General features: G+C 45.7%; 1 protein-coding gene across 2 annotated transcripts in view; it reads right to left on the bottom strand.

Moving 5' to 3' along the window:
• Positions 1-524: 524 nt before the first annotated feature.
• The window catches only part of PUM3 (pumilio RNA binding family member 3), a 49,857-nt gene continuing 37,347 nt past the window's right edge, over positions 525-13,034 (bottom strand). For both annotated transcript variants that reach the window (XM_004766202.3, XM_045065036.1), the window contains 4 exons: positions 8,369-8,591; positions 7,015-7,102; positions 4,628-4,718; positions 525-838 (listed from right to left, as the gene is read on the bottom strand). In XM_004766202.3, the coding sequence (XP_004766259.1) occupies positions 706-838; positions 4,628-4,718; positions 7,015-7,102; positions 8,369-8,591 (535 nt within the window). In that variant the 3' untranslated portion in view covers positions 525-705. The remainder of the gene's footprint in view (positions 839-4,627; positions 4,719-7,014; positions 7,103-8,368; positions 8,592-13,034) is intronic.

The raw sequence follows: 13,034 nt of genomic DNA, 5'->3' as shown, positions 1-13,034 counted from the left end.
GAGTGATCCCCCTGGAAGTCTCCAGAGACAGGGAGGTCCTCCCAGGAACCTGGACCTTCCCTCGGCTACCTTGGTGATGCCCTCGTTTCTGCAACACACTTCCCCCAGGAGCCTTACCTTACTCCAGACCCTTCCTGCAAACACAAACCCGGAGCCCCATCCCTAAAGCACTGGGGGAGGGGGCCGCTCTGGCTGCAGAGGACCTTTTCTCCCTGGAGCCATCAAGGCCCCAAGGTTACCAGAAGTTCCCCTCTGCTCCCACCACAGACTACCCTGGGCTCCTTCTGGCTACGCCCCGCCTTCCTTCAAGGCCCCCAAGCCCCACCTCCTCCATGAAGCCTTCTCAGACTACTGCTTCTGAAGACGTCTTCTCTTTAATCAACGCCTGCTCCTCCGTGGCACATACTGGGCTGGTCCCACCGTCTAAGACGGTTAAACCTCTTACGTTACCGCCTCACCTCTGATTTCCTCACTACTCAGTACGATAGAGGACATGGCTGGGATTAAGGAAAAAAAAAAGGCAATTTTTGGAAATTGTTTTATAAATAGACTCTTATAAAAACAAAAACAAAAACAAAAACAAAAACAAATATACAGAGCACCCAGATTCCCAGGAAGGTAGACCCGCGCACTTCTTGTCCACACTGGGAAAAGAGGAAAAAGAGGACAGGAGAAACGACTGTCTCTTGTTCTTATCCGTGTCCACTATGCGGCCAGTTTTTCCAGTAGCATTTCTACTCCTTTGCTGGTGTTCTTGTTTTTCTCCAATGTGGGAATGAGGCCCTTCAGTCCAGCCTTGACTTTCTGCACAGCTTCTTGATCGGAACTCTGGAGAAGGCTGAAGACAGAAGACAAAGATTAACAAACAAAAAACAATCATGTTTCATAAAGACCCTAATCATCTGCAATCACCATCGCCATGCGAGGTATAAACAGCTCACTGATTTGTGAGACCAGTCCTCTAATGAGAAGTCCATCTTTTGAATCCAGCAGCTGAACGATGGGGGCCGGTAGCCTATGTTGGGAAACCACATCAACAGAACATGTTCTCTCATCTTGCTGGGCCAGTCGCTCCGATGTGGGAGCACCTCCGCCCCGGACAGAACTGGTCCGAACTCCGCTGTGACTGATCATCTCAGGAAAACACCCTGCCTCAGAAATCGCTCCTGCATGTGCTCTATCTGTCCTCCCCCACCCAGGGGAGCTCAAGAACAGAAACCCCGGCTGTTACTTCGTGATCTCCCGGCAGCACACGTGCAGAGCAGATGGCTGAGAAGCGCCGAGGGACCGAATGAGCAGGAGCGGAGGGGCGCACATAGGAAAGGCGGGGGGTAAGCCAGCCTCCTCAACTCTGCAGCTAGAACATGGGAAGGGGGAAGCAGCCTAACGGCTTAGACTTGAAAGCGACCTCGGCCGCTCCGTAACTGTACAGGCAGGGGCATGCTGTTTAAATTCTCTAGGACTGTCTCCTGACCTATAAATGGGACCAACACCACAAGCCACCTGCCATCAGAGAGGGTTTCTGAGGCTCAAATGATCTCATGCCTAAAGCACCTAGACAGAGCCTGACACTTAGGAAGCACTCAATGCTTACTCGACAGGAGCCATTAAAATAAACAAACAAGTACGCTCTGCTTTCTGAAACCTTGCTAGAAGGCTCTGTCCCCGAAAGTGAATGAAGTACTGGAGGCTGGTGACAGGAAGGCCCCTTTCTCTGTGAACAGGGGCCTGACTGCAGAATGGAGGGCTGTCTCCCGTTTCCTCCTTCTTCACGGCATTTTAATGCTGATCTGAAACACATCCTAAAACCAAATCGCATGCCGCTTCCCAGAGTCCCTGGTGCTAAGAACTTCCATCACGTGCATAGAGAGGACGGGGAGCCAGCACCACTGGGCAGCATCCTTCTGGGTGCGGGAGACCAGGAGACCCACCTGGGAAGCCGAGAAAGTTGGTAAAAGTCCCTTTTAACAGGCTGATGACTTACTAGGTAGTTTTTATTTTCTATGCTGACATGAAGCACGAAGTCAGTATTTGCTGAGCACACGCATAATGCTAAGCGTGGGACCTCCACCGTCTCACGCAGCCCAAAAACGACCTGTGATGATCCCGAATCCAGTTTTACAACGAAGAAAATGAAGTTTCAGAGAAGCTGAATAATTTACCTAAGACTACACAGTGAGCTGGGCTTGGAACCCAGGCAGGAAGCCTAGAGCCCACGATGATCTAAATGCTAGAGAATTCTGCTTCCCTGAAGCATTTTCAGGCTGTATACAAAGCTAAAGTGTTTTTTTTGTTTGTTTGTTTTTTGTTTTTTTACCCAGGATGCCTTTTCACTTATTGTAAAAAAGATTTCTAGGGGAAAAACACCGTATGAGTTTGAAGAAAAATATAAAGAAGCAGAGAATTTCACCAAACGAGTCGAGCGCGTAACAGTATTCTAAAACCACGTAACACTGATTATTGTATTAATCAAGCATTAGGTCATTGGTAATTCAACTTCCCTTCAGAACCTCAAACACGGTATGGACTAGTGGTCCACCTCTAAGCAGTGTTCTGCAATAAGCCTGCAGCAGCCTCCCGAGGTCTGCAATCCACCCAAACAGAGCTATGATCGATGAGCGAGCTCTACAAATTAATTGCGTGGCATGGCTGAAATTTTTAGTTAATTGAGTGTTAATGAAAGGATATGTCAGTAGTACGTGTTAACACTCTTAAATGCCTGGTAAAAAACCTCCCATTAAATAAGTCCACGCTTCAGCTAAAGGATTCTGGCTCTTTGACGTCCACTAGAAAATCAGCTAATTTCAATGAGAAATGAACAAAAATGATCTGCACCACCTACGTATTTGGAGATCCTGATCTACCCAAAGAAATGAATGCCCCAAGGGATTGTGTCTGTGAGCCCACGTGTTCCAAGTCAAATTATATAAAGAATAAAGGCCCAACACTTATAAACAGCATAGATGAAACTGCACGGTGTGCTGCACGTGCCACACTATGGGAAATTCAAACTTAAGATCGGTATCTCTTTCTCCAAACCTCACTAACATGGGAAGGAGAAAAAGAATCGACAGTGACTGCTTCACAACAAACAAATCTATTTTAAATGGATGTGGTTAATGGAAGGGTTTTGCATCCAGCAACGGAACGCAAGGAAGCTGAAGTCTCAATGACCTGTGAATTATAAACTCGACGCGACTCTGTCTAGAGAATAATAAATAGGTGGAAAGCATGCCTCGATTTACCAATCATCAGTTTTCTACCATTTTAATTAGAAACAAACAATCAGCTTGCAGACTTCACTAGCAAATGCCTCCAGAATCCTTTTAAGAATACTTGAAAATCAGGAAAGAAAATTGCATGTAAAGGGAGTTGTGGTTTAAAAAGCAGCTCTGTCACAGTTTTCAGAGGGACAAGACTAATTCATTAAAAAGAACGCAATTACAATTTGGTCAAAACCTTAACTGTAGTGAGACCATCAAATGACATAAATACTGTATAATCTCTCTTAGATGTGCAATCTTTTTAAAAATATTATTTATTTATTTGAGAGAGACAGGGAACACGAGCAGGGAGAGAGGCAGTGGGAGAGGGAGAAGCAGACTCCCCACTGAGCAGGGAACCTAACATGGGGCTTGATCCCAGCACCCCAGGATCACGATCTGAGCTGAAGGCAGGTGCTTAACCGAATAAGGCACCCTGGTGCCCCTCTTCTATGTGGAATCTAATGGAAAAAAAAAAAGAAAAGAAAGAAAAAAACCCAAAAAACCAAAACCAAACAAGCTCATAAATACAGAGAAGAGATCTGTGGTTGCCAGACGCAGGAAGTATGTGTGCTTGTGGGAGTGTAGAGGGGCCAGGGGAGGTGTGGATAGGGATAAAGGAGATGAAAAGGTGGTAAAACAATAAGAAGACAAAATTTTAAAGAGAAAAAAACAAAACAAAAAGCGACGCGGTCTCTTTTGCATCTCTCGGGATGGCGGGAGTGGGTCACAACAGGCTTACGGGGAAGAGGACCGGGCGAGGAGGGATGGTATTAGATAAACTAATGGCTTATTATATCATAATGTTGATTTTAAGCCGAACAAATACTAAATGCAATAGGTGAGCGTGTTGCTATGGATGTCTATTTTTGAGATAAGTAATTATTAACAGCAAGAATAAACTTCCAGAACACATGGGCTTGGCAAGTCCTCCGACTTACACAATTGAGCATAACTGGGTGTTGGAGGGCTCCCTAATCTGGGGGGAAAAGGAGGGAGTGAAAGGGATCTCGACAAACTAATCAAATGTAAAGAGCTTTCCTGAGAGTGAGAGAGAGAGAGGAGAGAGAGAGAATACAATCACAGTTGGTTGAAACCCTAAATGGGGTGAAACCCCGGAACGAGACCTGGTGACAACTTCACAATCCTTGAAGCCGGAACAGGGCAGGTAAGTAAGGACTGACGGGAAGAGGCAGACTTGATTTCCACTATTTGGTACACTCGTCTAGACCCCGAGTGACCGTGAGGAATCCTGAACAATTGGAACAAAGCTCGGAACCGAGGAGGAAGGTGAAGGAAGCATCTTCTGTGGAAACGGCGTTCAGGAGGGAGGCCCTACACAGAAAGGCAGAGATCATACGTACCTAGACAGGACAATCGCCCCACGGTTTACACTAGCCCAGGCCTTCAGGTTCTTCACACCAACACGCTCGACAAGTGTTTTTGCAAAACCACCTGAAAAATAGACTGAAACTCAGTGACCGCATACAAGCTTTAAACTCCCCATCTCTGTCCCTACCGCCCTTAAATCTGCAAAAGCATGTTTTAATAAAGAAGTGAATAAAAAGAGTTCTCACTCAACTTTCCTTAACACTGTAAGTTCCAGCTCTGATTTATTTAATGTCTTTTTAATACAGCCATTTCTTTCAACTCTGGTCCAAGTCTCATGCTATGTTTACTGTAGTTACTCAAGACAAAACTTGAATTCCTATAAAAAGCTCACTTGCTCGTGTTTGCATCTCTTTGTACTCTTCAATGATTTAACCCTGACCTGAAAGGTATTCAGGAAGTCAATGTTTGACAGCAGTACCTCACGCTTGGATGGAATCAAGTTCTCCCCCGTGAAAAATGCTCACTGGGAAGGTCCCACGAGGAACACTAGTGGTCAGGAGACTGTTCCAGCCGACACCAGGTAGTTCCTCTCCACAAAGCTAGACATTCACCCATCAAGAAGATTATTCATCTTTTATTATTATTTCGTGTGTTGTTACCAGATTTCTAAGTTCTCGGTATATCATCTTTAACTCACTGTGCCATCTAAGCGTAACCAATTCTTGGACAACGGAAAAACTCTGAAAGCTAGGACTTGGTGCAGATGGAAGTATGGGCAGCCTATCTCGAAGGCAAGTATCTTGGGTATGCAGAATGCATAATTCCCCCAAAGATACCCAAGAGGGTATCTTTAAAAGCCAAGAGGCCTACGGCTACGTAGCTCTTCAGGGCACACGTTAAGGAAGGACTGTAATCAACTCACGAGACAGACAATGTTTTTGAAACGTGAGCGCAACAGCACTGCTAGAATGCTGCACACCCGCACCCCCAGCCGTGGGGGAATCAACGTCTCCCGAATTCCAGCGGGCCTCTGTGACGGACTGAGCCAAGAGAGTGTGGAAAGAGTTATGTGTGATAACTTCTGAGGCTAAATCAAAAAAGCACTGCGCACTGCTTTCTTCTCTTAAAACCCAACCAGGGTTGGGGACTGAGTCTGCTGGACTGAGCCCCTGCCAGCCACCATCCAAACAGACATTCCTACCCCAAACAGAGCAGCCCAAGAGGACTGCTTGGAGCAAAACCAAGCTCCACCGAGTCCTGACGGGATGTTGTTCGAGAGCCACCAAGCTTTGAGGCATCCTGTCACACAGCAACAGATAACGGAGACAGCCACACTGGTTCAGAGTGCACCTGATACACACACAAGGCCCATGCAGGCCTGCTTCATAACTGTCGGTGTAAATGAATTAAGGAAAAGTATCACTAGGAAATTCTTTGGATTTTAAAAGCAAGCCAGACAACGTTTTGGACAGGAACTCCGCTCAACTGTGCACCAACTTCTTAATAACAAAAAATGACTCCGTATGTTATTTTTTGTTCAAAATTTATTACAAGAAGCTTTCTCCTTCACACCCCTGAGTCTCTATTCCTCAAGGCAGAGTGAGAAGGGACAGTGCGACTGTGTATCGACTGCCTCTCCGGCCTTCAGAACTGCAACTTGCCTCAAGACATAAATTCATGATCTGTCACATTTTTTTCAGACACAATGACAGAAAACCCAAACTGTTCAAACTCGGTGTGGGGAGATCTCCTTAGTGGCTAAAACGCTGGATGGAGCTCGAATTTAGTAACAGAAGGTCTGGTCAAAGACGGGGCTGAGAAAGGAATGGTATGCGACTTTTCAATTCGATTAAAAGATGCGGTCCTTCTCTTGAAAGCGGAGTTTCTACAGAGCAGCTGGGAGTGTTGTGAAAAGCGGCGAAGGCTGGCCTGCTCTGTGGTCGCATGTAGTTCAGTGCCCAAACAGGCGTTCAGTTCAAAATTCTGATGAGGACTACCTTCCTTTGCTTTTCCCTTTCTCCAAACTCCAGACAGATATCCTGCTTTACAACTGTACCCCAGTGACACTCACAAATGTCCCCCTCCCAAGTCTCACCAACCCCAACCCCCACCTCACCAAGGAACATAATGGCATTTTTAGGGCCCCGGCAGCACCTGGTCAGAAGACTGAGGTAGCCCGCGAGGAGAGGCAGTGAGGGCGGACAGGAAAGAGCAAGGAAATTCAAGGACCCCAGGACATCAATTTCCAGTATTTCTAACGCATTATCTGCAAGCACTGAATCATTTCTTGTCCACAGACACCATTTCTAAACACTCAACAAATTTCCTGTGAACATAAACGGCGGGCATCGAGTTCAGGGCTGCCGGAGGTTAGGAAATTCCACAGACGATTCAGGAAAATCCATGTTTTATAGCCTACCTTCTCTTCCACTTTTCTTCATCTTCTCATCTTGTTCTATTAACCACTTCAGAACAAGGTGTCCTGCGGGATGCTCTGCAACGTGCAGCTGGAAGGAAAACATAAAAAAGCTGTTTTCAGCCACGCTGCGGCCTACCATGTGTTCTCTACCATGCACAGGTGAGGACGTGGCTACACGGAAAGTTCCACTGTGCTGCGGAGGTCAAGTCACTGAGAACGGACCATGAGCAGCCGGGGGACCAGCAATCTAGTCTAATCCCCACACCGACAGACGGATATTCAAAGGAGCCGCTAAAAAGCTCTGAGGCTCCGCGTCAGGTGCTCCCAGCTGAACAGCCCCAGCACAGTGTGCGCCTCAGATCATGCTGAGCACCGTCCAGGTGGCAGTATGCAGTGCTGAGGTACAAAGAAACCTTTGGGACAAAAAGTGACAGCAGAAAAGCACAGAAAGCTGGCACTGCTGGTCCCACATACCTAGGATCTCTCCTTATAGAGCAGGGGAGCAAAGGGGGGAACTCATTATGCGTCCATCTTCCCGCCTGCTCATCTGCGCGGCCCCGGGCGGACAGGTCCAGGGCTTCTCTAAGGCCCAGGAGCCACATCAGGACCCAGCAGACTCCACACACACACCAGCTTGCGATCCAGTGCAGCACAAAGCCTGCAGCGTCGGCCTCCTGCCCTCCTCTCTTCCCTCGGCAAACCCATCTCCTACCCCGAGTCCCTGAGCCTTCTGTTCTCAGCCGAGCCAAGCCCCTTTCTCCCTTCGGGCTGCTGCGTATGTCTTCCCCCCGCGCCTATGATCTTCTTTGAGGGGTGGGGGAACGGTGCTGACCCTGCCTCACACAAATCAGGTCCATGAATCAATGAACTTCAGATACGAGGCAGAATGACTCAGGGGCCAAGTAAGACAGGCGGGAGGTATCAGAAAGAGAGGAAATTGGGAACAATGTCCATGAGAAGGATGCTGGGGACCTTGCAGGAGGATGAGCAGGGCCTTCTACAGCGACAGCACAGCAAAATGGAGACACAGGGAGCATCTAGGCCCACGGAAGAAACGTGCAAATGCAGAGAGGTGCAAAAATCCAAAGCAAATTCAAAATAGAATTAAGAACACAGCATATGCTAGAAAGGCGGTTTTGGGCCAATCGTGGACAACAGAGAGCCACAGTACAAGACTTTAAGAAAGACAGGGTTATAACAGCACCGGTATTTCAAAATCGCAACGATCAGATGTGCTGTCCAGCATGTGCAGAGTTGAGACAATTAGCATTCGAATTCTCTCTACGGCAATATTCTCAGTGACTGCGGTTATGCAACACTGCTGCTTTCCACCTGTCTGCCAGTAGCACGTTACCTCTCCATCCTTGCCACCGGGATGGAGCTCGGCCGCTGCCACGCTGGCAATAGAATTCATGGCAGGCTGAAGGTCTCCAACGGCGGCTCCCAGAATGTTGGCCACCAACACACATGCAGACTTATCCAACACCAATTCTTGGGCGTGTCCTTGCAGGTAGCTTAACAAAGCAGGAGAGATGGCCTCTAAGAGCTCACGTCGGCGGATCGCTGTATCTTTCTTACTGTGGGAACATGGTGAATGAGGCGTTAAGGTAAGATGAAAAGCAAAGGGAATACGGCGATCTTATTAGCACAAAAACCTCTTAAGGGCTTAAAACAGTCTTTGTCAAACTTACTGTAATTGTCTGTCTCTGTTGTGCACGCAGGTAATAAGCCATTTAAGGGTGGGAGACCCGTCTGCCATCTCCATGCCCCGGCATCTGAACTGTGCCCGGCACAGAACAAGCACTTACTAATAACAAACAGCCCAAACCAATCCAAAACCCAAACAACAGCAACAACAAATTATAAGACAGAAGTAGACCACTTTATGGACACTACTCTCTAGAAGACTTCATTATGTGATGCCAGTAGCTTTAAAAATAAAGAAACCAACTTCCAGGGCACCTGGGTGGCTCAGTGGGTTAAAGCCTCTGCCTTCAGCTCAGGTCGTGATCCCAGGGTCCTGGGATGGAGCCCCGAGTCGGGCTCTCTGCTCAGCGGGGAGCCTGCTTCCTCCTCTCTCTGCTTGCCTCTCTGCCTACCTGTGATCTTTGTCTGTCAAATAAATAAATAAAATCTTTAAAAAAAAAGAAAGAAGGAAAGAAAGAAAGAAACTGACTTCCAGGGAGGATGCCTCCTCCCATGAACACTACTAGGTAACACCCACATCAGTGTAAATAACCCCAAGAATGACCATGGGATTGGCAGAGCAGACTCTCCATAGCTAAATGTAGGCAAGAGGCCATATCGTAGAGGCATGTGGGAAAGCTAAAAGGACCTCCATGACTGACTGTAGGAGGGAGGGATACAGTGGGCGTGGAGAAGGGAGGGAATCAGACCCTCACGTCGGGTACCCCACGCACAGGGTATCTGCGTGGGGAAGACAAACCCCTGTAATATCTGGCTTTGAAGTTCAGCAGGGCCAAAAAAAAAAAAAAAAAAAAAAAAAAAAAAGAAAGAAAGAAGTCAATTAATTCAGTGGGGCATAATTTCATGAGTTCTTACAATCAGTGGGGTTTAATGCCTGGAATTTTAAAAAATTAGCGTGCTTGGCTTGAGAGAACTGGGAGGGTGAGAGAAAATGGGAGTCCCTGCCTTTGTTGTGGGGTGGCAGGGGAGTTCCCACCTTAAGGACACTGCACAACAAATAGCCCCGTGGAGACACGGCATAGAAGCCAGCAGTTTAAAAAGCATCTGGGGCACAACAGGAAGGAAATCTGTTTACTAATCTCACAGCCTGTGATGGAAGGTCAGGGATCCTTGGGAGACTTCCACGGGAACCAAGAAGAGTAGACATTTCCCTTCCTTGTCCTCTAGCCAAGATACATGGACACCTGCAGGAACCAGTGCCTGGACAACACTCTCCACCCGATTTGGTAATAGCATGCCCTGGTCCTGAGCACTTCTGCCAGCACAACCCCTCCCCAGCCGGCCTCCTCCCACAGCAGACCAGGGCAAACCTTGCTCATACCTCAGCTCTACACTGCCTTGTCCTGTAGACCTCTCTCCTCCAATACCCCCTTGGGCAGAGACCAACCAAAGCAACTCTACAAGCTGAGAGGGGCCAGCCCACTCCAAAGTAACTCCTGCCCTGGCAAGAGGGGAAGTTAACCACACACACCAGTCCGGTCCAGCTCCAGCAGGGGCTGCGGACAGATTCTGGTCTAACTACAGGCCCCACCCACCAATGAAAGCTGCTCAGGGGACAACAGGGCAGTTCGGTGCTACTACATCTCTGGCAAATGCCTGGTCTGACTCACATCAAGTCCAAGGTGGGCCCCCACTGGCCCACTAACAACAAAGGGACCAAACACTGCCCACAACAGGGAAAGAGAGCCATTGTACATAACGACAATGAAGGAAAAAGTGGCTCAGCCACAATAAGGTGCACACAACATACACACTAGATACCCCTGAGTGCCAGCTTCTGGTGAACAAGGGACATAGCACTGCGGGGCGCTCCAGGACTTCTTTTTCATAAGAACACTACCTCCAAGAGCAGGAGACACAGCTGACTGTCTTAACACACAAAAACAGACAGAGAGTTAGACAAAATGAGGAGAACAGAGGAATATGTCTCAAATGATAGAATAAGACCAAAAGAGACGTAAATGAAACAAAGATAAGAAGTACGCCTGATTGGGCACCTGGGTGGCTCAGTGGGTTAAAGCCTCTGCCTTCGGCTCAGGTCATGATCTCGAGGGTCCTAGGGGTCCTAGGATAGAGCCCCGCATCGGGCTCTCTGCTCAGCAGGGAGCCTGCTTCCTCCTCTCTCTCTGCCTGCCTCTCTGCCTACTTGTGATCTCTGTCTGTCAAATAAATAAATAAAAATCTTAAAAAAAAAAGAAAAAGAAAAAGAAAAAGAAGAAATACGCCTGATAATAGTAATGGTCATAAAGATACTCACTGGACTTGAGGAAAGAGCAGAGGACCTCAGTAAGACCTCAACAAAAAGACAGAAAACAAAAAGGAACCAATCAGATATGAAGAATATAACTAAAATTAACAATACAATAGATGGAATCAGTAGTAGACTACAGGAAGCAGAACAGATCAGTGACCTGGAGGACAGAATAATGGAAAGCAATCAAGCTGAAGCAGGAGAAAAAATAAAAAATGAAAACAGATTTAAGGGAACTCAGTGATAACACCAAGTGTATTAATATTCACATAATAGGGATCCCTGAAAAAGAAGAGAAAGTGGGGCAGAAGACTTACTTGAAGAAATAACAGCTCAAAATTTCCCAAATCTAGGAAAGAAAAAAAGATACCAAATCCAGGAGTACAGACAGCCTCCAACAAAATCAAACCAGGGAGGTCCACGCCAAGACAAGTAGTAATTCAAATGACAAAATCTAGTGATAAAGAGAGAATTTTAAAAGCAGCAAAAGAAAACATTTATATACAAGGGCAACCCCTAAGGCTATCAGCAAATTTTTCAGTAGAAACTTTCCAGGCCAGGAGAGAGTGGCTTGATACATACAAAGTGCACAGAGGAAAACCCGCAACCCAAAAAACTACTCAACAAGGTTATCATTCAGAACAGAAGGATAGAGAGTTTCCCAGACAAACAGAAGTTAGAGAAATACATCACCGTTAAACCAGGCCTACAAGAAACGTTAAAGTGGACTCTAAGAAGAAAGGAAAGACGATAAGCAGAATTAAGAAAAGCAGGAAGCATAAAAGCAGTAGAATTAAGTAAATATATAAAAATCAGTCATTAATCACAAAATAAAAGGATGTAAAGTGTAAGACCATATACCTACAATGGAGGCAAAATGAGGAGACAATGACGAGAACACTAACACATGTAGCACTTTTGGAATGGGTTCAAACTTAAGTGACCATCAACCTAACACAGACTGTTATATGCAGAAGATATCTGACATCTTGATGTTACTATTGTTAAAACTATTAATGATACTATTACTATGATTATTATTAATGATATTATTACTATGATTCCTATTAATGATATTACTATTAATGATAACCACAATTAAAAAACCAGCAATAGATATGAAAAGAATAAAGAAAAAGGAATCCAAGTACATCACTGAACGAAACCAGCAAACTGTGAAAGGAAAGAGCAAGGAACTGAGAACCGCACACACAAACAAAAACACCCCATGAAACAAGTAACAAAAGGCAATATGTACATATCCATTAATATGTACTTTAAATGTAAATGGACTTAACACTCCAATCAAAAGACACAGGTTGATGGAATGTATTAAAAAGCACCTATGTAAATATTGCCTACAAGAATTATTTCAGACCTAAAGACACGCACAATGCAAGTCAAAGGGTGGAAAAACATATATTATGAAAATGTAAGTAAAAAGATAGCTGGGTACCAATACTTATAAGCAACAAAACAGACTTTAAAACTAAGGCTGCAACAAGAGACAAGTGAGGATACTACATTATTATTAAGGGGACAATCCAACAAGAAGATGTAACAATTGTAAATATTCATGCACCTAACATGGGAGCACCCAAATACCTAAAGTTGCTAGTAACAGACATAAAGGAAGTAATCGACAGTAATACAAAAATAGTAGGGGACTTAATACGCCACTGACATCAAGGGACAGAACATCCGAACAGAAAATCAACAAGGGAACAGTGGCTCCGAATGACACATTGCACCAGAGGGATTTAAGAGATATATTCAGAACATTCTATCCTAAAACAGTAGAATACACATTTTTTGCAAGTTCATATGGAATATTCTCCAGAACGGATCACATATTAGGCCACAAAACAAGTCAACAAATTCAAAAAGAATCGTGTCACACTATGTATCTTTTCTGACTGCAATGCTATGAAACTAGGAATCAACCACAAGAAAAGATCCGGAGAGAACACAAACACATGAAAGTTAAACAGCTAATATGCTATTAAACAATGGGTCAACCAAGAAGTCAAAGACGAAATCAAAAACTGCTAGAAGAGGGGCG

This window comes from Mustela putorius, unplaced genomic scaffold (genome assembly GCF_011764305.1).
Source record: "Mustela putorius furo isolate JIRA1106 unplaced genomic scaffold, ASM1176430v1.1 tig00003854_pilon_pilon_pilon, whole genome shotgun sequence".
Lineage (NCBI taxonomy): Eukaryota > Metazoa > Chordata > Mammalia > Carnivora > Mustelidae > Mustela > Mustela putorius.
The sequence above is the reverse complement of the archived record's forward strand: the minus strand, read 5'-3'. Positions and strand labels throughout refer to the sequence as shown.